Raw genomic sequence first — 26,304 nt, 5'->3', positions numbered from 1 at the left:
GAGGATCCGACGGCATAATGTACGCAAAATCAGAACCGAAAAACTGTTCTGCAAACTCCGTCCGGCGCCTAAGCGTTCGTCGGTTGAAAGAAGCACAGGCCGAACAGGCTGCTACGTCGTGGGCTGGGCCTAAACAAGGCAGACAGTAAGAGTGGAAATCTTTATGAGGTATTTGTTTCCCACAGGTTAAACAATTGTTAACTTTTCTGACATCGGCTGAGGCAAGAAAGAGTCCCCAACGGGTACTTAGCTTTAGAAGTCTTCGGAGTAGTATTCGGTAGAAGTAATCTCTGGATCCGACCGGCCGGCACTTGCGAACAGCTTCTGCTTCGGGCGCCACGCGGCAAGAAAGACTGGGGAAAATGGCGTCGGCTGATGCTTTTATACCCGAAGACCAACAGAGATGACGTCGGGTGGAGTGCGACATCAGCCGAAGCCGGACCCGGACTTTGGAATCCGGCCGACTGAAGGGCTGCCTGACGACAGGACAACCCAGTTGTTATGACTGCAGATGCATCCATGAAGGACATCAGAAATATCAGAATCCTGATCAGAAGAATCAGAAGGAAAATCAGTTCTAGGTCTCTTAGAGGGGGAAGGCTGGCTTCCCCTAATTAAAGTAATAAGGTCTTCAGCCATTCTAAGCATTTTTAGGCATATGGGCCTGACCATGCAGTTTGGATGTCTATTTTCTAGGCATGGGTCGAGTTTTAGGCCTGGATGAAGAAGATGGCGTCAGTTTAAAATGCAAGTCTGTAGGCCTGAATACACCCTCAGTCTGTAGGCCTGAATACACCCTCAGAAGCCGGCATCTGCACAGTGGCTCTGGAACCATCCAAGGTAGAGACATCCGCAGGTTCCATAGTCGAAGAAGCATCTCGCAGCATACCGGACTCTGAATGGGTCTCAGTAGAGGCCTGCGAATCTGAAGTAGTGGGTATCAGGGGCTGCGAAAGTGCCTCACTGAGTACTGGCAGACTGGCGACTAGCTTAACAGAAGCGTCATTGGTAGTTTTGGACCTATGCAGTCTGTCTCTGTCTGTCTTTATCCTTACGTTTTTTCGGAATATCGGTAGTCGGATAGCTTATCGAAGCTATTTCTGGATAGTTATACAGAGTACCAAAATAATTTGCTGCAAAAATAGACCAACGACAAATAGTTCGGGGGTTGAATAAGGCACAAAACCGACAGTGAGGGACGTCATGGTCTGGGCCTAAGCAAGGAATGCAGTACGAATGAAAATCTTTGAGGTATTTGCTTTCCACAGGTAAGAAAATTGTTAACTTTTACTGACATCGGTTAAGAGCAAGAAAAAGGATCCCACCAGGTTACTTAGCGTTTTTGAAGACTTCAGTTCCGAAACTCGAAAACAAAAATTTCAGGAGTCTGCAAACTGCTTCTGCTTCAGGCACCGCGCGGCAAGAAAGACTAATGTAATGGCGTCAGCTGCATGTTTTATACCCCTGACGACCTGACATCATGGAAGAAAAGACAGCATCTGACACAGGAATCCAAGACTCTGGTATTCAGGCCGGCTGAAGGCTACCTGCAGGCAGATAACTCAAATGTAATGACTGCAACAGTGAAACACGAAGAACATCTTCTGGGTGACTACTTTTTGGAGCAGCTTTGAGATCTCCAACTCCACTGCCCCTCTCTGATTGGGTGGAACATCCAAGAGAGAACTTTTTGGTTTGGGGAGTTTTGAAATGGGAATGGTGTATCCTCTGGATATGATACTTTGCACCCACCAATCGTTTGTGATGGCTAGCCCGGCTTCTGGGTGCAAGTATAAGCACCCCCCCCCCAACTGCCTACAGAGAAGGACAGTCGGGCTACCTTTCACGAGCACTGAAAGGGTCTGTCCGAGAAGGAATCTCGAGATCCTTGATTTTGTGGACTCCTCCTGCCTTGTATGCGGCATCTACCATTGTAACAGTTTCTCCCTCTGCCTCTGACGGAATATTCGCCCCGAGACTCCTGCAAAGGACCCCGAGATATTGAACCACAGTCCTCCTCCCACCCTCCCACCACTGCTTCCTGGAAAATGATCTTTGGGCGGGTAGAAAAATAGATTCTGATGGCATACAGGGTCTTTCCATCTTTCTTGCTATGGGAAAGTGCATCTCTAACAGTGGGCCCAAACAAAGATGATCAGTCACAAGGGGCACTGATGAAAGATGCTTTAAAAGATTCCGTGGCGCCACACAGCTGCATCCACCTAATGGTAATGCCGGAAATGGTGGCCCATGAGGTACCCTCCACTGTATGGGGAGGTTAACCTCATGGACACACTGGAAATTGACTGCAGAGTGGCCAAGCTGAAAGAGAAGGCTTCCCTCTCCTCATCAGACATGGACTCTGGGACTGAGCTGGAGAATTCTTTGATTAAATCTCTCTGTAGCCTAGTAAAATGGGAAAGGTAGTTTAAGGCTTGTAAAGTGAAAGAAGACTAGGCATAAACTCTCTTGCCAAATCTGTCCATGACCCTATAACTCCCTTGTTGGGAGGGGCAGACAGTGGAGCTTTCTTGGGCTAACTTCTTCTTTGTGGCTGCCGCAACAACCATGGCATCTACTGGGATTCCTTTAGTCCAATGGAGTCGGTCAGGGGGAGCACAAAGGATTTTGTCTGCATGCTTGGGGATAGGTTCTACCATGTCTGAATCCTTTGAAGCCCTGTATGATACCAGGTCGAGTGCATCAGTGGTGGGGGACACACTCAAGATGAAGACGGGCTGGACCCGAAAGCCTCCAAGAATACGGTTTCCTCGGGGGTAGGGTTTTGGAAAGACCATCCACCTCTTTGGTGCAGGATTTCCAAGATGTATCTGAAGGAGACATTCTCAGGTGGAGAGCTGGGAGACCCTTCCTCTTCCTCAAAATCTTCTGGGGTGGATTCCTCTGGGGAATCCAGGTGCCTCCATTTGCACCTTCTCTTCCAGGGAAACATAGGAAAATACCTGGGATACCAAAGGTGTAAGTACTTGTAGGCTTTGCTGAGCTGGGTGTCCCAAGGTAGGCAGTGTTGAGGTCTTAGAAACAGTCTCCCAGGAGGTGAGAAGTGGATCCGAAAGAGTGGGAGCCATGGATCTCCTAGGCATGAAGAGGACCCTCACCACCACCTCAAAAGCAAAATGGGCCAGAGACGCAGAAGCCTGTCTTCCCGGAGTTGAAACTACTAGGACAGAGGATCCTCTAGCTCTCCCAGCCCTCTGCTCAGAGAGGGAAAGCCAGGGCTGAGCTAACACAGACACTGCAAGGGGAAACGACGGCTCTGAAAACTTCAGAGTCGAGGTCAACCTCTCGAAGCAGACAGTAAGGTTTGGCTCTGGGAGCTGCTCTGCTCTGACACAGCCGGGACCAAGTGAGTCAGGGAAGGTGCTGGGGTTGAAGTGAGATCCACTATCGGCTCTGTCACCTCTGCTTTCAGGGCATTCGGATCAGAGGGCTAGGAAGCAGCAGGTTGGATCAGAAAAGGAGCTAAAGGTCTAAAGACTGACCGTCTGCCCATGGTCCTGGTACCAGATAGGGCTAGTAAGACCCTCATCTGGATTTGTGTCTGAAGGAGCTGCCTCATCAATCTGTCCACCTCTGACTGCAAAAGGCTCTGGCACGACCTGACAGAAGATGCTGTGGAAGGTGGCCTGGATGAAATCCTTGGAGACCTTTCTTTACGAGGAGGAGGAAGCTCCGAATGCAGAGGAGATCAGGGCCAAGGAGAGGACTGGAAGGACTTATTCGGAGACATCTTAGGAGCCTTGGCTGGACACTCATCCGAAGAAGAGGGGGAAGATTTACCCAGTGAACGTTTTCTGCATTCCCTGTCTTCGTTATGTTTTTGGAAGGGGGTTGAGCCCCTGAAGAAGAAGGATCTGCAGACGAAGCCAAAGGAGGTAAAAAGGCCTTTTAAAATGAGTTTATTTCTCCTGTCAGTCAGTGCTCTCTGATGAAACCCTTTGCAGATGGAGCAGGAGATTGTGAAGCGAACAGGGCCGAGACAATATACGCACACCCTGTGGGCATCAGATAAGGGAATCTTGTGCCCACAGAAGTGCACTTTTGAAACAGACAGGTTTTTCAAACATGTTACAATACAATACTAGGGAAGAAAGAGCAGAAAGAAAAAAGGGAAAGAACAATTTTCGCTAAGAATGCTCCAGTGGATGCACAACTACTAAATTTAAAGCTTTTTTCTTTTAATATATTATAGGCAGAAACATAGTGTTAGGAGAGGTAGGGTACATTAGAGTATAAAGGAAACTACACCAAAAGTAAAACGACTTGGCTGAACACTGAAAAAAAAAAACTTCTCACAAGGAGCCCTAGTCAGCGGACGGTGATGCTTCTCTTAAGAACGGCAAACAAGATTTGAGGTAACTGTGGGGGATTGAGGCATTGTGGGTAGGGAAGGAGCTTGAGCTTCAGAGCCTCAGCTTTTAAAAGCATCCAAGTCAGATCAGATGTTGGATCCAAAACCCACAGGCCGAGGAAGAATGAAAATGACATCATCAGATTTATACACTACTCTTACTACGAATAACTAGTATCAGCTCACAGATAATTTGAGGGGACACATCCACAGGATAGAGCATTTAAGAACCAACTATGTCCATCAGTAGGACAGTAGGCAGTCCACGGTAAATTTTCTATCTCCCACCCATAGATCTAAGTTGAGCTTCAATATGGAGAGGGATGAACTTTATTTTATGTGGATGGGGAGTCTGTTCCAGAGCAGAGCTAGCCTCAGAGATGTATCTGTCCCTCCAAAATATTCTGTTGATGTTGCAGAAGAGGTTTAGATCCCTAGATGGAGTATTTTTATGTAATTTGACTTGATGATGTGCAGTAAATCCAACAGTACTAAGTCGCAGGATGCCTTCTATGCGAGAGACAGGTCACATTCTAGCAGTCTGTAGAATACAGAGTATACTGAAAGAGCTTTGAGTCAGTCCATGTAATACACTTTAAGCCTTGTACCTTTTACTAAGGTCTCTCTGTGGGCATTCCAGTTGTTGCAGGTATCTGGACAGATACGTGCCAAAGGGGGCATTATATTTGGTAACTGGCCTAATGAGGGCTAAGTAAATGGGGACAATGACATCACCAGATCGAGACAATCCATTTGTTTATAAGATGTGCAATACAGAAGGACTTTCTTACAATAATGGACACATGATGGTCAAAAGTTAGGTCATTGTCCACATAAGTTCCCAAATCACAAGCAACTGGGTCAGCTCTTAGCAGCTTACTGTCAGCATCATAGTTCCCTGGGGGTGGATGACTTCCCAAAAAATACAATAATGCATTTTTAGGCATTTAGTTTCAGTCCAAGAATATTTATTTATAAGTCAACAGTTATTTGTTTGGGAAAACCTTCCTGTAGGATGGCAAGGTCATTTGGGGATTCAATGACTGCTCTTAGCTTGTAGTTATCTGCAAACCAGCCAGTGCCCTTTGGTATTGGCTTTCACTTCAGAAAAGTCATCATGCCTGCTGATCATCACACCTCCTCCAGTTGAACCAGAGCCCCTTCATTTCTCCCTGAAAGGATAAAAGGAGAATTTCATATGGAAATGACTATGACCTGTGGAGGTGCAATAACAAAATATGTGATGAACTCACAGCATGGCAGAACTGAACTATAGTGGTCACCCAAAGGAGGATACATGGTCAGTGTAACCAGTTGCCAAAACTCAACTTATTCAGTAGAACAAAATAAAATTATTACAAACTGAAATGATTATCCCACATGGCACCTTATCTTGTGACATTTTATTTTCAGCAGTAAACTCTCTACAAAATAACTACAGAAGATAAATTATCACACAACTGCCTGTTCTCTCAGATTTACCCTGTAAGTACAGATTGCTATTGCTATGCTTGCTTTGCATGCACACATGCATGTTTATGTGCATATATTTACATTTGCTAATTATAAGTGTGTGTGTGTGTGTGTGTGGGGGGGGGTTGTATACATATGAACACACACTTCCAGTGCTGGCCTCCAAATGCTATACAGCTGGAGCCTGCATTGTCTTCATTATCCAACCCAGAGCTGTTGGACATGCTACACCTAAAGAAATCCCAATCCCTCCGAGCTGCACGCTCTAGGGACCTAAACATTGTCACCACAATAAACAGGACATGCTGGAGGGATAGATGCCTGTCCCAGAGACTTCCCATACTCTGGAACAGGCTACCCATCTAGGTTAAGCAAAGTTCTTCATTAGCACTCTTCAAGAAAAATATTGATGAGTGGATGGGAAATAGGAAATACACCCCAAGGATCACTTCTGTGTCTCTGCTCGACAGTAGCACAGGAAAATAACTTTCTTGGGTGGCATAAGCCAGGGAACCTTGTTGGCTAGGTTTACGTAGGCTCTTGGGCCGCTATCCTAGGACAGTACAGTTTTGTACCTACCATAAATGTAGATGTTCGAAGATCCACATTGCTGCAGTCCTTACACTTGGGTAGTCCGCTGTCCTCGGTCGGCCCGAATATCAAAGTATAAGGCTGACGTCGGTCAAGGCGCATTTGACTGACATCAGGACGTCAGGGTACAAATGCGCATGACCGACGTCATATCCTCAGTCTTTTCTTGCCCCAGATGTCAGAAGACCCTAAAAATAAAGGTCAAAACCAAAAGACAGCAAACAACCAAACCAACCACCCTTGCATTAACTATATGTACAAAATATACAATATACACAATATGTACAACCCAACCCACACAACCACCTCTAACTGCAGAGGGGAAGGAGGGAGGGTAAATTGGACTGCAGCAATGTGGATCTTGAACATCTACATTTATGGTAGGTACAAAACTGTACTATGTTCTTCATCTCACATTGCTGCAGTCCTTACACTTGGGTAGAATCCCAAAGCAGAGGTAAGGGAGGATGGCTAATTACAAGGAAGCAGGAGCTGCCAACATGCCCTGCAAAACAGCAGTGGCAAAACCAGCCCTGGATTTAGAGTAAAGTGGCAGGTGATAATGCCTAGAGAAAGTATGCACTGAACTCCAAGTAGCTGCCTCCAAAATATCCTTGGTTGCCACTCCCCTCAAAAAAGCTGTTGAAGTGGCAGTAGCCCTAGTGGAATGAGGCCTAATCCCAGCTGGAACCTCCTTGCCATGATGGGAATAACAGAAAGCAATGCAAAACCCAATCCACTTAGAAATAGTTTGTTTAGACACAGGCTTGCGCTGAGAACTCAAAGCAAAAGAAACAAACAAATGCTGAGACTGCCTGAACCCTTTAGTTCTGTCCAAATAATAACGCAACTGCCTGTGTACATCTAAAGTGTGCAAAATCTTTTCCCCTTTATTTTGGGGATTTGCATAAAAAGTAGGCAAATGAATAGTTTGGTTTAAAGCCACACTAGAAACCACCTTAGGCATAAAGGAAGGATTAGTACGTAATGATACCCTATCCTTATGGAAAATCAAGAAAGGCTCAACTGCCATAAGGGCCTGCAATTCAGAAACCCTTCTTGCAGAGGTAATTGCTAACAAAAAAGCAGTCTTCCATGATAAATATTTCAACTCAGAAGTAGCTGCAGGCTCAAAAGGTTGTAGAGTGAGTTTCTCCAACACAAAATTGAGATCCCAAGCAGGAGTAGGAGCTCTTCGTGGGGGTCTTATATTATTTGCCCCTCTAAGAAATTGCTTGAACAAAGGATGAGAAAACAATGGTGGGACACAATCATAGTGAGCGAAATTGCTGCAGCATGAACCTTAATAGAAGAGAAAGACAAACCTTTGTCCAGTAACTCAGTAAGATATTGAAGAGCCACACTCAAATTAGGCTCAGAAATATCAAAATCTTTTGCTGCACTCCAAAATAAAAATCTCTTCCATTTATCTGCGTACACTTTCCTTGTACTAGGCCTTCTAGCTTCCAAAATCACATTCAAAACTTGTTGTGGAAGTTGAGACCCTCTATGGTTCAAAACAGAATATGCCAGGCTGTTAGGTGAAGTGAGTGAAGTTTGACATTCAGCAAATGGCTGTCCTCCTGTGACAACAGGTGTGGAATCGAAGGCAAAGGCCATGGAGGCTTCCGTACCAGACTTCTCAGTAATGGGTACCAGTGCTGTCGAGGCCAATCTGGAGCTATTAAAATCATTCTTGGCTTGTCCTGTCTGACCTTTAGAAGTACCTTTGGGAGGAGAGGCAGAGGAGGAAAGGCATACACATGAAGATTGCTCCAATTGAAAGAAAGAGCATCCACTTTCCAAGATGTGGGATGAAACCTTTTTGTGCAAAACTTTGGCAGCTGATGGTTTAGTGGAGAAGCGAACAGATCTATGTCTGGAGTTCCCCATGACACTGTCAATTTCTGAAATACATGAGGATCCAATTTCCACTCGTGGGGATCCATAATTCGTCTGCTCAACACATCTGCTAAGGAGTTCTGTGCTCCTGGCAGAAACCTTGCCTGAAGATTGAGCTGTAAACTGAGAGCAGTCTCCCACAAAATCATTGCTTGCCTGCATAGAGGATAAGAATCGTTCCCCTTGCTTGTTGATGTACCACATGACAGTTGTGTTGTCTGTTAGAATCAACACCTGCCCTGGAAGAAGTAAATTCTTGAAAGCTATTAATGCAAATTGGACTGCTAACATCTCCTTCAGGTTGATATGTAGATGTTGTAGTCTGGCAGGCCACTTGTCTTGTATCCACTTTCCATTTAGATGAGCTCCCTAAGCTTTGTCTGAGGCATCTGTCGTTAAAATCTGACTCGCCTCTGGCCGGGTCACAGAGAGTCCCTTGTTTAGGTGACATTCCTGAGCCCACCACAAAAATTCCTTTTGAATGCAAGGTATTATTTGAATGACAGTGTCTAGATCCTGGCAGTGCTGTGTCCATACATTTTTGAGATACCATTGCAGCTTCCTCATATGCAGTTTGGCATTGGGAAGCACCAGAGTACAAGATGCCATGAACCCTAAGGCTTGAAGGACTGTCCTTGCAATCAGCCCGGACTGATGAGATAGCTGATGGAAGTAAAGGGATAGACTCTTTTGTTTGTCCGGGGTTAAAAAGGCCATCTGGGATGCTGTATTCAGTCTCACACCCAGAAAGCACATGTCCTGAGAGGGTACTAGACTGGACTTTATTTCGTTCACAGAATACCCCAGGCATCTTAGCACTGCTATCACATATTCCAAATGATGAAGGAGCTCTTCCCTTCCTTGAGCCAGAATCAGGCAGTCGTCCAAATAAGGATAGATCTGTATTCCTTTTAGCCTGAAGAAAGCTATCACTGGAGCCAGAACTTTCGTGAATACTCTGGGCAGTAGATAAGCCAAAGGGCAATGCAGAGAACTGATAGTGAGAAGTTCCAGCTCGAAGCATGATACTTCCTGCAACTTAGTCTGATAGGAACATGAAGGTAAGCCTCCTTTAGATCCAAAGTTACCATCCAATGATCTTTGCCCAGCTGAGGTAAAAGCTGCTGTAACGTCAACATTTTGAACTTGGGAATGTCCAGATAAGTGTTGAGGGTAGATAAATCCAAAATTGGTCTCCACGTGTTCCCCTTCTTTGGTACTAGGAACAGGCGAGAATAAAATCCTAGGCCCACTTCTGGCATAGGGACCGGCTGTATGGCCCCTATTTGGAGTAACAGAGAAACTTGCTTGTGAGCCTCTATTCTTTGTTGAGGAGGAATGTCTGGCATGCCTTTGAAAGGAGGCAAGGTATGGAAATAAAACCTGTAACCGTGGTGTATGATATCCAATACCCATCTGTCTTGGGTAATTAAACTCCAATTTTCTTTGAAAAGTGCCAACCTTCCTCCCAAAGGTGCTGCCAGACGAGAAGGCTCTGGCAGCTGAAAAGGTAGGTCATTGGGCCTGTTTACGAAAGGAGGGGTGGCCTAATGGTTAAGGTGTTTGCCTTACAAACACAAGGTGCAGGGTTTGATTCTCACAAGGGATAACTGGCTAAGCTTAAAATGGCTCGCAAGGGCAGTTAGCTTAGTACTAACCTATGAACCTATGACTGACCCCTGCCCTCACCCGAAGACTGTGCAGGAGAACTCCCTGTTCTAGGCCTGAAAGAGCCCTGAGCTCTGCCCCTACCACGTCTAGATCTACCCCTAGACTGGGAATCATATGAAGGATACGTCCACCCCTTAGTAGGCCAATTTCTACTAAACTTTGGAGGGTGGACCTGCAAAAAATCTTTAACAGTCTGCATAGACTTAGCCTTGTCTTCCATTTTCTTTAAAACTGCCTCAACAGGAGGACCAAACAACACATCAGATTGTAAAGGAGCATCTAAAATCCTTGTTTTAACATGTTCAGACAAATTTTGATCCCTTAGCCAGGCGTGCCTGCGAAGAACCGACCCAGTGGCAGCCACCCTAGACGAGGCCTGTACAGCATCAAAACCACATTGCAAAGAATGCTTACCCACCTGTTCAGAAACATGCACTAAATCTTGCAACTCTTTACAATCAATACCTACTGCCAGAGCATCAACCTTAGACTTTAATTGTGAAAGGAGATAGTTCTGGTATTTCAACATGTGAAACTGGCAATTCAAAGCCCTCATAGCAAGAGTGGAAGAAGTATAAACTTTCTTTCCCCATCTATCAAAGGCCCTAGCCTCTGTCTGCAGGAACCGGATTCTTAACAACAGAAGCCTTAACACCTTTAGGCCCCTGACTAACAGTTTCTGGGTCAGCCCTAGGACTCTTAAAAAGATACTTATGAGCTTCAGGCACCCTGTAATACCTACCCGGCTTAACAGGAGCAGGAGGCAAAGAATCAGGATTAAGAGAAGCCTCTGTAAAAACATCTTCTACTACATCCAAAACAGGAGGTATAGCCAAAGGCCTATGCTGGGGTAAAACAAAATTCCCTAAGCCTTTTCCTGGAATCAGAGAAGTCCTGACCTTCCCACTTAAAATGCTCCCTCATGGAATGAAGAGTTTCTGAAAAAGAAAAATCCTCAGGAGGAGAAGCAGAAGGAGTAGAATCATCCACATCAGAATCAGAATAAGGAGAGTACTCCTGCAAGTCTTCAGCCGAAGACTCTGAAACATCCGAAGCCTGCTCAAAACCCCCCAGCTCAGGCTCCAACCTAGGTCTCTTATCAGGAGGGGGCATAGAACCCCTAATTAAAGTAATCAAATCTTCTGCCATTTTAAGCATATGCTTCTTGGGCACAGTACCTGAAGAGCTAGGGGTAACACCAACTGAAGCCAAACCTGGCCTGCCCCTGGGAGAAGCCTTTGAAACAGAAGGAGAGGGCCTAGCCACCCTAGGAAGGGAGGGGAGTATAGTAACCTGAGAAGCCCCTCAGCCTGACTTGCCTCCTGAGAGGCCACATCTTGCAATAATAAGTCTCACCCTGGGAACACAAAGAAACCTCCGGTGAGCCACCGGCTCCACCGACACCTCTAAAGAACCGGCGTCCGGTACAGACGGTTCTTCTAGCCTAGGCTTAACTGCCTTGTCCTTGCGCTTCGAGGAAGCGGGCGTCGGAGCATCCGACGGCATTTTATAATTACACCGCTTCCCAAAGACTAACCTTGCACAATCCAACCTTCTCTTTATAGTGCGTTTATTAAATCTAGCACAAGAGCGACAGCCAACAACGTCGTGCTCAGGCCCTAAGCAAGGAATACACAAAGTATGATAATCTCTATGCGGTATCTGTTTCCCACAAGAAATGCAATTATTGACTTTTTCTGACATCCGGTAAATCACTGAGGCAAGAAAAAACTAAAATATTCCCCAACGGGATACTTAGCCAACTTTGAACTCGGTCTGAAACTTCGAAATCGAAAAATCTCAGAACGCCAACCGGCACTTGCAATGCTGCTTCTGCATCGGACCATGCGGCAAAAAAGACTGAGGATATGACGTCGGTCATGCGCATTTGTACCCTGACGTCCTGATGTCAGTCAAATGCGCCTTGACCGACGTCAGCCTTATACGTTGATATTCAGGCCGACCGAGGACAGCGGACTACCCAAGTGTAAGGACTGCAGCAATGTGAGATGAAGAACATCTAAAAGTTCTCAGCTTTCCTCCCACATCCCAATGGCAAAAATGTCTCCCCTGTAAAGGGTACTTAGGAGTAACCTGGGATATCACAGTGGCACACCAATGTTTAATGCTGACTTTGGGTGCGTTCTTTCTGGGATTTCCGCAAGCTTCCACTGGAGGTCTTCAGCTCTGTTCAGGGAGGACAGAGCTGATATCGGTGTTCCTTCTTTGATGTACACTCTCTGTTACTATTAGTGACGGTCTCATGCTTGATCAAAGGAGGTAGGAAAGGAATAGTGGACTCTAAATGCTTGGCCTTTTGATTTCTTAAGTTCCTTTTGTACTGCTGAACTCCTCTCATAAAACCACCATCATAAAAAAAAGAAATCCCATTATCATCTTTAATGTTATGACCATTAGAGAACCTTTTTCACTTTTAAACTGAAAAAAATCCACAATTACTCAAAACTTGTCCTGAGGGAGAAAGACAAAATGTAGTTTCCATATAGATCTGCTTCTCTTATCCCAAAGGGAACTACTGACTTCTGTAAGTTTGGAAGTACACTCAGACGTTGGAAAAAGCAGTAGCAGCAAGTTTAATGGATCTAAAGACGCTGCTTTGGGGGGGGATCATTGTCTAAATAAGAATAAATCTGAAATTAGCACTAGTCTCAAGTACATAAATACTGAACAGTTATAGACATTTCATAAAACTTCTGGGCTAAGAAGAGACACCAAACTGAATGACAGTAAACTGAAAATTGTAACTGCTCACTCAGAACATTAAACATTTCCTATGGAACTTCAAAACTTCCTCCATGTCCAGCACCACTAAAAAAAGGCCTAACTGGCAAGATGATCTTACAGGGTTAACTTTTTTAATGAAGTCATTTATTTTTGAGACATCTAAAACAGGTCTCTACTGGTTTTCTTTCCCTGGTATCAATAAAAGCCTTCAGTAAAACCCTTTTTGATCCTTGATTAGATTTTATTACTTTGACATTCAGATGGTTTTGAAGCACTAAGGGGACCAAGGGAATGTGTTTCTTGGAGAAAAACTAAAGGGTCCTGGTACTACACTGCTGTAAAACTCTAACATCCCTCTCTAACCCAATGGCCTGAAAATTTACTATGTAAAGGGAAATCTGCATCTTATCTGAAACGCATGGGCTAGGGAGCAGAACAAGTGATGCTGGAATCTGATCTCATAAATATGTGGAGAAGAACCCGTCCTGCCCTGAAGGTGAGCTACGCTGTTGCCTGCTATCTATATGCCTGCCGCTTCCATTGACACTAATATGTTATAAGCCTAATGCTGCCTAGTTTGCTTCCCACAAAATGGCCATTGTTTGAGGAATAACCTCCAATGTACTTAGGGAATGAAGGATGAAAACATCCGATTGATACTGTACAGTGTTTACTCCTTTTCTTCCAGCTGGTGGAAAACTTGATGCAACAAAAAAGAAAGTGTTACCAAGAGAAACATTTAGAATCCTGGCTTATACATTTACTGGGAATACTTTATTTTAACCCCATGCATGCCACCTAAGAACAGGTCTAGAAGCATCATTATGAAAACAGAATGTCTGTGCTAAACTCAAAACTGGGGGCTGTACAAATGTTAAAGAAAGAGAAGGTAAGAAGAGATGTGACTGGATACCCACCTCTACACCAACGATGCACAAGTGAATGCATTCCCATCACTACAGATAAGGGTTTTGGCACTTAAAAACCCAGACACTTCATATACCTTTTCTGGGCATAAGAGTAATCCTTAGATTCCCATTTAAACAAATTCTTCATTCTACTGACTCTGTTGCCAAATGAGAAACCTTCTGGGGGGATGGCAGAGGAATGGATGTCTTCAGTCTCCGACTCACTGGAAGGTGTAAAGGACTCCTGGTCCACATGGGGTAGATCTGCCTCCGAGTTGGAGGAACCCAATTCCCTTTCTTTTCAAGGAGTATCCCACGTCCTCGCTGGATTAACCAACTTGTCTTCTGCCACCAAGACTTGTTCAGACAATGCTAGTCTGTCTCAACTTCCATCCGGGGGGGGGGGTCTTTAAATGCCCTACACACTTTCCCTGCCTCACTTTGATGCTGGTCTTTTCAGTTTTTTGAGCAGGGTTAAAATTGTCATTCAGTCCCCGAAAGTACCTTCTGAGTGTACCCAGAGAGGCAGAAGATTAACCTCTCAAGCACTACACCAGACACACCACAGTTCTGTCTGGAACAGCTACAAGAAAAAACAAGCTTAACCATGCAAAAAGTGGCAGACATCATGAAAAAACAGTTGTTGTGTCTTTCGGCTTTTCCCGGTTAGGGGTCACCACAACGGAACTCTGGTCCATTAATGACTGGCAGTAGATTTTTACATGCCGAGTTGCCAGCCCTGACGCACAACCTTCAACAAAGGTACGCCCATTCACAGATGTCTCCACACAGAAGACGCTCTAGCTGAGAATCGAACAGGACACCGTCTTACTGTGAGGCACCACCACCGCAGTCTTACATCATGAAAAACCAGTACAGAATAATTCTTTTGATCATCTGCCACTAAAATAGTTAACCAACTTTATTTACTTATTTCCGGATAGTAACTAGGTAAGTAGACTGGTCGACAGACTCTCTTCAGCCACGACCAGGAAGAGCCATATGGGCAAGTCAAGATTAAAAATATGCAGTTGTGATAATGTACATGAAAGAACATGTGTGACCACATAAAAGACAATCAGCAGTGACAAGACATTAAAGAAAGTACATTTACAATCCAGCAGGCATGATATTTACAATAATTACTGAAGCAGTGAAGTCATAATTTGCCGGTATGATTAAGTAATATGGTAGGTTCAAGAAAATATGCGAGACAATAAAGGTTTTAACACTTTTTGAAGTACAGACATGAGTTCTAGTATATGTTTTTGGTAATCAGTTGTTTGATCAAGTTACAACAAAACAGTGCTTGTGTGAGGCTGCGGTTTGCTGTTTGGGGGAAGTTTTTCTCTTCCCTAATGTTGTGTGACCATGGAGTTTGCCCACAGACTGGGTGGGGCAAAACAGCTTGCCCCCCACCACCAAAAAAATGTTGTTTCATTCTATGCAACTGACTTTATTGTTATACTTTTATTTTGCTTACCTGTGATCCCTGAGGCGAGTTTCTGGGGATTGTCTTTCAGTTTACATAGTGGAAGGGGAGCTTATTACCAGTACTTAACTACAAACACTGCTGATTTATGACTATCACTTTGGCTAAATTAATTCCTTATCAGATTACCCACTTAATCCAGAGCTGAGGGGGAGCAAGAGCCTACCATATAACTTACAGGGTGGATGTCACAGAAAAGTACAGTTTTGTACCTACCATAAATGTAGATGTCCGATAGGTATGCATCTGCAGTCATAACATACGGGTTGTCCTGCCTCAGGCAGCCCTTCGGTCGGCCGGATTCCAAAGTCTGGGTCTGGCCTCGGCTGATGTCGCACTTTCCCCAACGTCAGAGCGTCTGGGGTATAAAAGCATCAGCCGACGCCATTTTCCTCAGTGTTTCTTGCCCCAGATGCCAGGTGCCCTCTAGGAAGGCCAAATTTGGAGGAATGCAATAAATTCCAAACATTTTCCAAAATATATACATATATATACAAACAAATACACCATAATAGATCCCCCAGCTAGCTAATGGAGGGGTAAGCACCCAAGGAATACCACAGAGGGGAAGGAGGGAGGGTAAACCTGACTGCAGATGCATACCTATCGGACATCTACATTTATGGTAGGTACAAAACTGTACTATGTCCTTCAAGGATGCATCTGCAGTCATAACATATGGGTAGAATACCATAGCCAATCTGGGGGAGGAGGTACTAAGAAAAGGATGGTGTAGTTAAGATACCCTGCAGGACTGCTGTAGCAAAACCTGCTCTGGATCTGGAGTATAAAGGTAAATTGTAATGTTTGGCAAATGTATGCACGGAGCTCCATGTAGCAGCTTCTAAAATGTCCTTGGTAGCCACCCCTCTTAGGAAGGCTGTAGTGGTGGCTGTGGCCGTCGTGGAATGAGGCCTAATGTTTGCAGGAACCGTCATTCCATGAAAGGAGTAAAAAAATCGAATGCAATTTCCTATCCACTTTGAAATTGTCTGTTTGGAAATTGCTTTTCCTTGTACCCCAGCAGCATATGCTACAAGGAGTTGGTCAGTCTTTCTGTAACTTTTAGTTCTGTCCAAGTAGTAGCGTAGTTGTCTGTGTATATCCAGAGTATGTAGAAGTTTTTCCCCTTTATTTTGTGGATTTGGGAAGAATGTAGGCAAGTGAATAGCTTGGTTCAAGGATACCCTATATACCACCTTTGGCATAAAAGTAGGATTGGTTCTCAATGAAACTCTGTCCTGATGGAAGATAAGAAATGGCTGTACTGCCATTAAAGCTTGTAACTCAGATACTCTTCTTGCTGAAGTTATGGCCAGAAGGAATGCAGTTTTCCAAGACAGAAACTGTAGATCCGCCGATGCTGCTGGTTCAAAGGGAAGAAGTGTTAGTTTCTCCAGCACAAAGTTGAGATCCCAAGTAGGTAAAGGGGGTTTCCTTGGAGGATTGATGTTTTTGATTCCTCTCAGAAATTGCCTGAGGAGAGGATGTGAGAAGATAGGTGGATCAACATTGTATTCTGCTGAAATTGCTGAGGCATGAATCTTAATGGAAGAATAGGACAGGCCATTGTGGAACAATTCTGCTAAGTATTCCAGGATATGTGTCATGCTCGCCACTGTCACATCTAAGCCTTTTGTTGTGTTCCAAATGAGAAATCTCTTCCATTTTGCTGAGTATGTCTTCCTTGTGGAAGGTCCTTTACTCTCTGTGATAAGTTATTTTGAGGGGGGTTTATGGAATTTTCCAGGCAGTTAGCTGCAATGTTTTCAAGTTGGGATGCATGATCTTGAATTTGTTCTGCGTCAGAAGAAGTGGCCATAGGGGGAGAGGCCACGGTTTCGTCTGTGACATGCTCCTCAATAGTGGGTACCAGTGCTGCCTTGGCCAGTCTGGAGCTATCAGAATCACTCTTGGCTGTTCTGCCCTGATCTTCAGTAAAACCTTGGACATTAATGGGAGAGGTGGGAAGGCATAGACTGTTAGAGTTTTCGAGCTGAAAGAGAGAGAGAGTCCACCATCCAAGCTTGTGGGTGGTATGTCCTTGAGCAGAATGCTTTCAGTTGAGGATTGTAGGGCGAGGCGAACAGATCTATCTCCGGCTTTCCCCATGCTTGTGTTATGAGTAGAAAAATGTCTGGGTGCAGCATCCATTCATGTGCATCCATGGTAGTTCTGCTTAAGCTGTCTGCCAGTGCATTTTCTTTCCCTGGCACGAACTGGGACTGTAGTTGGATATTGAGTTTCAATCATAGTTCCCATAGATTCATGGCCAGCCTGCATAGAGGGTAGGAATGCGTGCCTCCTTGCTTATGTACCACATGACTGTGGTGTTGTCTGTCCTTATTAACAGGTGGCCTTGATGGAGGAAAGGTTTGAAGGCCTCGATTGCGTGCATCACTGCCAGCATTTCCTTTTGGTTTATATGCATGCGCAGCTGTCCTTGAGACCATAGGCCTTGGATACATTTGCCCTCCATGTGTGCTCCCCATCCTCGGTCTGAAGCGTCCGTGGTGATGGTTTGTTTTGTTTTTGGTTTGTTGAAGGGCAACCCTCTGTTGGACTGACAGGCTTGAGCTCACCACAGGAATTCCTTTTGAAGGCAAGGAATGATTGGTATCAAAGTTTCCAAACTGTGACTGTGCTGAGACCATACACTCCTTAGGTACCATTGTAATTTTCTCATATGCAGCCTGGCTTGTGGAGTCAGAATTATGCAGGATGCCATGTAACCCAGGGCCTGCAGGATTTTCCTTGCAGTTAGCTGAGTTTGTCTTGTCAGATTCATGAAGTAATCCGGAAGTTGCTTTTGTTTTTCTTCTGTGAGAAAGGCCATTTGGGTGGTTGTATCTAGATCTGCACCCAAAAAGGTTATCCTTTGGGATGGAACAAGTCTTGATTTTTGGATGTTGACTGTGTATCCCAAGGCCTGTAATAGGTGGATGGCATAGTCCAAGTCCTTTATCAAATTTTTCTTGTTGTCCGCTTGTATAAGGCAGTCGTCCAGATATGGGTAGATTTGAATCCCATGAAGTCTGCAGTGTGCAATTACTGATGCCAGGCATTTCGTGAATACTCTGGGTGCAGTAGATAAGCCAAAGGGCAATGCTGAGAATTGATAATGCTCTGATACTGCAAGAAATCTGAGGTGTCTTCTGCAACTTTGCCGAATAGGGACATGCAGGTATGCCTCCTTGAGATCTAGAGTCCCCAGCCAAGACTCCTTGCCCAGCATGGGAAGAAGTTGCTGTAGGGTCAGCATCTTGAATTTTGGCACAATGAGGTAAGCATTCAGTGCGGACAGGTCGAGAATAGGCCTCCATTGATTTTCTTTTCTTGGAACAAGGAATAATCTGGAGTAAAATCCTTGACCTTGTTCTGAAAGAGGTACCTTTTCTATGGCTTTCATTTGAATTAAGTTGTTGATCTGCTTTAAAGCCTCTGCCCTCTGATTTGGTGGCAGGTTTGGCATTCCGTTTCTTCTTGGCAAAGTGTGGAAGTGGAACCTGTATCCTTTGTCTATTATTTGCAGTGTCCATGTGTCCCTTGTAATGTAATGCCAGTTTTTTGAGAATAAAGAAAGCTTTCCGCCCAACGGTGCTTCCAATTGAGCCCTGGTCGGCGGAATCAAAGGAAAGTTATTGAGTCTGTCCAGGTGTAGCAGTTGTTGTTGCTGTTCCTGCACTACCTCTCTGGTTGGTAGGCTGCCACTGACGGCCTCTGTAGAAGCCTCTAGCTTGCCCTCTACCTCTGGGACGCCTGTTCCTGCCCCTCTGGGATCTGTCCGAGTCTGGAAAGGACCAATTCTTAGTAGGCCAGTTTCTGCTGAATCTCGGTGGTTGTACTTGCAGAAAGTCCTTAACTGTTTGCACAGATTTTGCCTTTTCTTCAAACTTCTTTAAGACCTCCTGAGCCGAGGAACCAAATAATTTTTGTTTTTCTATTGGAGCATCCAGGAGTTTAGCTTTAACATGGTCTGGTAAAGATTGTTCCTTCAACCAGGCATGCCTACGAATAACTGCCCCAGTCATAGCTGACCTACATGAAGCTTCCAGTGCATCATAACCACACTGCAAAAATGATTACTAACCTGCTGTGAGTTATGTACCAGATCCTGAAGGGATTTACGGTCAAGGGGTTCAGAAGAGGAAAGCTTCTTATGCAATTCATCTAACAAATACTCTTGGTACTGTATCATATGAAATTGACAATTTAATGCCCTAAAGGAAAGAGTTGCAGAAGTATATACCTTCTTTCCCCATCTCTCTAAAGCTCTAGACTCCCTTTCAGAAGGTACAGGATTTTTGGCAGTGGCAGCTGCAACCCCTTTTGGGCCCTGAGAAATAGTATCTGGGTCTGCAGAATGGGCCTTGTACAGATGTAGATGAGAATCCGGGACCCTGTAGTATCTATCAGGTTTGGCAGGAGCAGGAGGGAGGGAATCAGGGGCTGTACTAACATCATTGTACACATCATCAATAACATTCAAAACAGGAGGTATAGCTAAGGGCCTATGCTGAGGTAAATGTAAAAAGATCCTTAATCTCTTTCTAGAATCAGAAAATTCCTGACCCTACCATTGAAAATGTTCTCTCATAGAGTATAGTGTCTCACCAAAGGAAAACTCTTCAGGAGGGGAGGCCGAAGGGATAGATTCTTCAGCATCAGAATCCTCGTAGGCCGAATAAGCCTCCTCCTGGTGATCTGACAACACAGATCCATCCGTAGACTCATCTGAAGAGTGTAGGTCAGAGGGCTCAGTCCTGGGCCTTTTGTCTGGTGGTGGTTGAGAGCCCCTGTCCGGGTGAGGCTGAGAACCTCTAATTAAAGAGATAAGATCCTCTGCAAGGCTGAGGATCTGAGAACTAGAAGAAGGTCTCTGAGAGGTAGTCTTGGGAGGCAAAGCTTTAGCAAGTTTAGCAGCTTTAGCCCTGGAAAAAGCCTTAATGGACATGGATGCAGGGGGTCTGGCTGCACCACGTGCAGGAGTAGACTTGTCCAAAGGAATGGTGTTGGACATTTCCTGGACACTGGTTTCAGTAGGTAGCTCAGTAGCCGACTCAGCTGGGGACTCCAGGGCCGCGGTGGTCGGTTGAGTGGATTCGGTTAAAGGAAGAACAGAGGACTCTGTTTCGGCCAAAACCGAGACACTCGCGGTAGGCCTAACCGTGGTTTCAGCCGAAACCGCGGGCCACGAGTGTCGGTCCTTGTCCTTCCGTTTTTTTCACCAAATGCGATGTCGGAGTCTCCGATGGCATCTTATATGCAAAATTAGCCCCAAAGAATTCCTCTGCAAACTCCGACCGACGTCTAAGAGTTCGTCGGTTGAAGGAAGCACAGGCTGAACAGGCCGAGACGTCATGGTCTGGGCCTAAGCAAGGGAGGCAGTAAGAGTGGAAATCCTTATGAGGTATTTGTTTCCCACAAGTTAAACAATTATTTACTTTATCTGACATCGGCTGAGGCAAGAAAGAGTCCCCAACGGGGTACTTAGCTTTTTCGAAGTCTTCGGTAGCTGAATCACAGGAGCTGACCGACCGGCACTTGCGAACTGCTTCTGCTTCGGGCACCGCGCGGCAAGAAAGACGGAGGAAAATGGCGTCGGCTGATGCTTTTATACCCCAGACGCTCTGACGTCGGGGAAAGTGCGACATCAGCCGAGGCCAGACCCAGACTTTGGAATCCGGCCGACCGAAGGGCTGCCTGAGGCAGGACAACCCATATGTTATGACTGCAGATGCATCCTTGAAGGACATCGTTATCCTGCAATGGGTGTAATTTTACACAAATAGCTAGGGAGCACACACAGCTATGTGCAATTTGGAGGAATGCCGAGTTACCTACAGCACATCTGTAGGAATAAATTACATGAATATGCAGTGAAAACACATCTAGACACATTGAGGAAGTACAGACTCTGCAAAGAAGATACTTCTGGAACAATTAAACCGGATAACCAACTGTGAGACAGCAACATTAACCTATGTGACACTTAACACTGGTGGTGCCAGACGTGATGAAATGAAGGCAAATTTCCAAAGGATTATATTAATACCCATTTTCTAAGTATGAAGAAACATACGTTTTTGCAACACTTGAATTTAGTCTGTTCCTGTTTTCCTATAAAACCTTGAACTATCATGTGTAGTTTGCCCATTTTTTTTAGTTCAGTTAAGTCTAACAACTAAAAAATTCTGAAATAAAAATGTCTGGTTTAATAAAATAGTGCACTACCACTTACTGACAATGTCTGCAGTGAACCTAATTTGTAAATCTCAGAAATCTTATTACTTATAACATCCTGAAGTTTAATGCCATGATTAAGTGAGCATGGCTCCTTAAACTTGTGTGTTACAAGACTGTTAGCTTAGCCTATTTTAAAGCATCTTTGCTTTAGCTACCTCTATTTTTAGACTATGTGGATTTAATCTTGCCAATGTTTTAATAAGAACTGCATGAGCATGACCATGTTTCCTGCGTTGTGTTTTGTTTATAGTACAGCCAGCAAGGGTAATCTTATAATGCTATTATTAGCAATCAACTGCTACTTCTGCTAACTTCTAATCTCCTCCATGTAATTACATCCTTTCATCTCACCATGAAGCTCATGGATCTAAAGTTGTCAGAACACTTTTCACAAAGACTTGCCTTCATACTGGATTTTCATTATAAGTTTTTGTACTTTGTTTTTACATTCTCTCTTCTTTGCCCCCCCCCCCACCACCAAAAAAAAAAAAAAAAAAAAGATTTGGATCAGACCTCTCACCTTTTGACCTCGCACCAATCATTTTAGATGCCACGTGATCCTGAACAAATCTGTTCAGTGTAATTCGTAGGTTCCCAATTTGGAGGCACAGATGGCTGACCATCACGAGGGAGGGAGAAGGGAGGGGAGCTTTGGGCAGGGAAGGTGGTGTCATTTTTGTGGTGGATGGTCAGAATTTACAGAAGAGTACAACGGACAGTGATACAAGCATGCGTCTCCACATGCGCAATTACAAGTCATACACAGGCTATCATCCACTCTGCCAAATATAAGCTGCTCTTCCTTAACTCTTGGCCTTCACCCAAGATCACATAAACAGCAACACACCTCTATCTCTGCCACTAGGCTAGAACACCAAGCTTTGCTCCTGCCTGCACTCACAAGTAACCTCTAAACAAATCAAGACCTTTTCTGAACTTGGGTCACACTGCAGATGAGTGGGCCACCCACTGCACCAAAAATTCTGCCACTATACATCTTTCCATATTTTTTTTTGTTTTGTACAGTTTTATCTAATTATAGGTGCTACATCAGTGCTGCTTACTGCAAACTATTATCTCTGGTCTATTAGTTTTGTTTGCGATTTGTATTTCCACTTCAGCAGAAACCACTATTTTCTTATCTCCTCTAATTCATGGCTGCAAACCTATTATATGCTTGGTTCACAGTAATAAGTAACCTACACTCTTTCAGATCATGCATTAAGACATCTTGTCCATCATATTTCAGTCTGTAAACAATAAGCTAGCCCCGCATGTTAAGCAGTGCGACTCAATATCTTGCTTTAAACATAAACTAAATGTTTATGTAACACGTAACCTAAACTACATAATGATATATTACTAATGAAAGTTTCTTTACCTCTAACAGGCTGTCTTCATATGACTGCAAAAATAATCATATGTACTATGTATGTATTGTACTGTGCTTCAAACCACAACTGGATACTATGACATTTATTAATTATCCCCATTATTAATGTATTTTTTTTTATTCCCCTGTATTGCGCTGTGTTCATACTACTGTAAAAAATATGTCTATTGTAAATCTGAATGTACTGTGATGCTGTTTAAACATCTAAATGTATCTGTTATTGTCTTTCTGTGTGGAGCCTTTCTCCCCGGGCCTCTGCTGAAAAATGGCCTTTGGCCCAGTCAGACACCCCCAAGTTAACAAATGTAAAATAAAATAAATAAAATAAAATGACTGGATGTGTAGCCACAAATTTACTACAATTTCGACTGCTATGCCCCCCCCCCCCGGCAAAAGGAGGTACTGTCTGAGGGAAGATAAGGGCAAGCAAGAATGGTCATGAGAATCAGTGGCACTGAATATCTATGAATACATAAAAACTTCAGCATGAAGTATACATGTTTATTCAGGACATGCAGCACAAACAATAACATTCCGCTTCTAAAAAACAATTTTACCATGTGACAGATAACTGACTGAACCATTTACTAGACCAGAATAGTGCATGTGTCTTCACATAATTTTTTTTTGTAACTCTGACACCATGATCCTAACGCGGACTCATACTTAACCAATTCTAAGGAAACCACAAAAAGCCTCACAATGTTTACTTTCGCACTACGAAACTGTAACCATTTCAAACCCACACTACCACACCTATACTTAATTTCACTGATCAGGTGTTGCTGTTTGAAAACAATACGGAACTACTCTAATGTTACACACTGTATGGTGACACATGCAATGAGTCATGTGACACTGTGTGCGTTTATGCAAGTAAAACATTTTCTGTTTTTCCCCCAGTAAAAATACCTGAATGTATCCTTGCTGGTCTATCAGCAGATTCTCTGGCTTCAGGTCCCGATAGATTAGGTCTAAGGAGTGCAAGTACTCAAAAGTCAGGACAATCTGTGCTGCATAAAACCGTGCATGAGGCTCACTGTAGAGAATAAAAATGGAAAAAAAAAAAACCTTACAGAATGCATTCAGGCATGTGTCAGCTGTACTACTTTGCAACAGTTAATATTCAAACTTCAGAAACAGTGGTGGTTATTTAATAAACAATGCAGTAAGTGCATTATCAAACTAACATTTTACAATTCTAGTACACTAATGTGGGTGCAAACACCAAAATAAGGAATTTTTCCAGTGCAGGTTAATATATACATTTAAGGCAGGGAAACCAAATTTATGAATGTGCACACCGTAACATTAGATTTGTGAAGAGTTATGGCTACAGGAACCCACAGAACTGAGATTTCTGGTGTTAAGATATTCAGCATCTAAATTTTTTCAAGTTGCCAGCTGTATTCCATTATCAATACCATGCAGGATCAACCTACATCCTCTAATCGTGGAGCAAGGAAGAGAGAAAGGAGAAGGAAGAGCTGGGGAAAGAGGGAGGTATTCTTTCTGTGTGCAGAGTAAACCTCACAAATCCAAAGTTATAATGAGCATCTACAACTTTTGTACTGAACCTCTAAGAGCTCTGACAACAGATTCCCCAAGCACATTCTTCTTGGGTAGTAATCCTAAGGGAACATGCTCTTGAAGATCACGTCTCCAAAGGAGGACCTGGACCTTGAAGCCAAGTGCAGTCTACAGTGCTTTGCTACAGTATGCAAGGATGGCCACACACTGCAGCTGCACAGATGTCATCTAAGGAAGCAAGAGAAGTAGACAACCCATGTGAAATGAGCACTGAAATATCCCTGCAGGGACGTGTAACTTATGACAGAAAACAATGCAGCTTGAAAACCACTTAGACAGCCAAGGTTTAGTAATCTTCTTGGCTTTTCTGTCTTTAACAAAGAATGAAAAAAAAAACAAGGGATCATCTTTTCTTTAGCTTTTAGTTCTACAATATAGCTGAACTGACCAACAACATTAATTACATTTAAATGTTGTACTCCTGGACTCGAACACTGCTGAAATACCACTGCTAGGCAAGTACTCTGGGGATCAGGTCCGTCTCTACAGCCATCCTGGGTATAAAGAATGGGTTCACGTGTAAGGGAACCGCTTAGTGGAAAATTAGAAAAGCTGACAGAGAGTGAAGCTCTGCTGTCCTAGCATAAGTTACTGCCATAAGAAAGACAGTCTTCTAAAAACAGACATCTGATATCGGCAAGGAATTTCTGCTTCAAAGAAGGAACAGTACGTTTTGCAGATATAAACCATGCATACAAAGGACGAAAAGGAACCCCGTCAATTGGATGAAGAAGAATGGTACCCCCACAGGACACACCCACACATGCATGCACACGCGCGCGCGCGCACACACACACATATATATATATATATATATATATATATATATATACATATGTATATATATTTATATATATGCACACACACAGATGGTCTGGCCAACAGTAACGGGACCGAATCCACGAACAAAACTGAACTTGTCCTTAGGTGTCTCTCAAATGAGTAGTAGTTAAGGTAGGAATCAAATATCTCAGAAAAGTACCACAGTAAGAAAGGAAGAAAAATGAATACAATTTTTTTCTCATTAAAAAATTAGGATTTTTTTTTCTTCCCGTCTGGTTGTGTCTTCTGTGAATCAGGCTTCTTGGAGGACAATGACAGAGGCCATCCTACCAACAGAGTTCTGAAGATTCTGCAGTTAATGAATCTGGATGTTATGAGGTTATAAATTCTAGAGAATAAAGGTCCAGAAGAGACTTCTTGGAAGGATGAGTTAAAAAATGCTTGTGGATGACAGAGAGAAAGTGGAGATACTAGAAGTAACTCCTTTGGCATGGGAAACTATCAGTCTATGCCAATAAAGAAAAAAAGAATCTCTGCTACTTTGGAATCCTCAGCTTTGTAAAGGAACTCTATCACTTGTAAAAGGATTCAGAATGGCCACAGAAGACAGTACCCAACACTGCATCTATTTGCCCTTGTTCTTGCACCCGGGAGATTAATCAAATAAGGAAAACTTGTAAAACCTTGAGCTGCTGGTGGTGTAGACTAGTCACAAACTGGTCAACCCACAATTTAAAAATAATTTTTCTGTGGAAGAAAAGAGAGGTCAAGTCAGTCATAAGAAAGAGAATTTCTTGAACAACCTGCTACACAGTCTGCAAACCCAAAAACATGTACCATAGGAAGTGATATGACAGTGTGGAAGGTCCACATTCGCAGTCTCATTGCCTCCTTACATATGGAATATTAAGTTTGTCTCTCCTGCGTACCGATGTACCATATGATCACTGTGGTGTCATTCCTCCCTTCTAATGCCCACAGAAAGGTGAGCAGATATCACCTGGTCATTTCTCTTTCTTCCCCCATCAGTTCCTCTAGTGTCTAGGTCACAGTTGGGTTCGTTCATCCCTCTACATCACAGAGTCAGAACACTATCAAGCTGATACAACCTTCTCAGTCCTCTGACAGTTCAAAAGGT

At 43.9% G+C, this 26,304-nt stretch overlaps 1 protein-coding gene across 3 annotated transcripts in view; it reads right to left on the bottom strand.

Annotated features, from left to right (window-relative positions):
• LOC122812185 (cAMP-dependent protein kinase catalytic subunit alpha) overlaps positions 1 to 26,304 on the bottom strand; it is a 1,510,797-nt gene that overhangs the window by 599,106 nt on the left and 885,387 nt on the right. For all 3 annotated transcript variants that reach the window (XM_044084507.1, XM_044084506.1, XM_044084508.1), the window contains exon 6: positions 23,706 to 23,832. In XM_044084507.1, the coding sequence (XP_043940442.1) occupies positions 23,706 to 23,832 (127 nt within the window). The remainder of the gene's footprint in view (positions 1 to 23,705; positions 23,833 to 26,304) is intronic.

The sequence above is a fragment of the Protopterus annectens genome, chromosome 9.part0, assembly GCF_019279795.1.
Source record: "Protopterus annectens isolate FY-2018-M chromosome 9.part0, PAN1.0, whole genome shotgun sequence".
Taxonomy (NCBI): domain Eukaryota; kingdom Metazoa; phylum Chordata; order Ceratodontiformes; family Protopteridae; genus Protopterus; species Protopterus annectens.
This window is presented reverse-complemented; position numbering and strand designations above follow the sequence as displayed.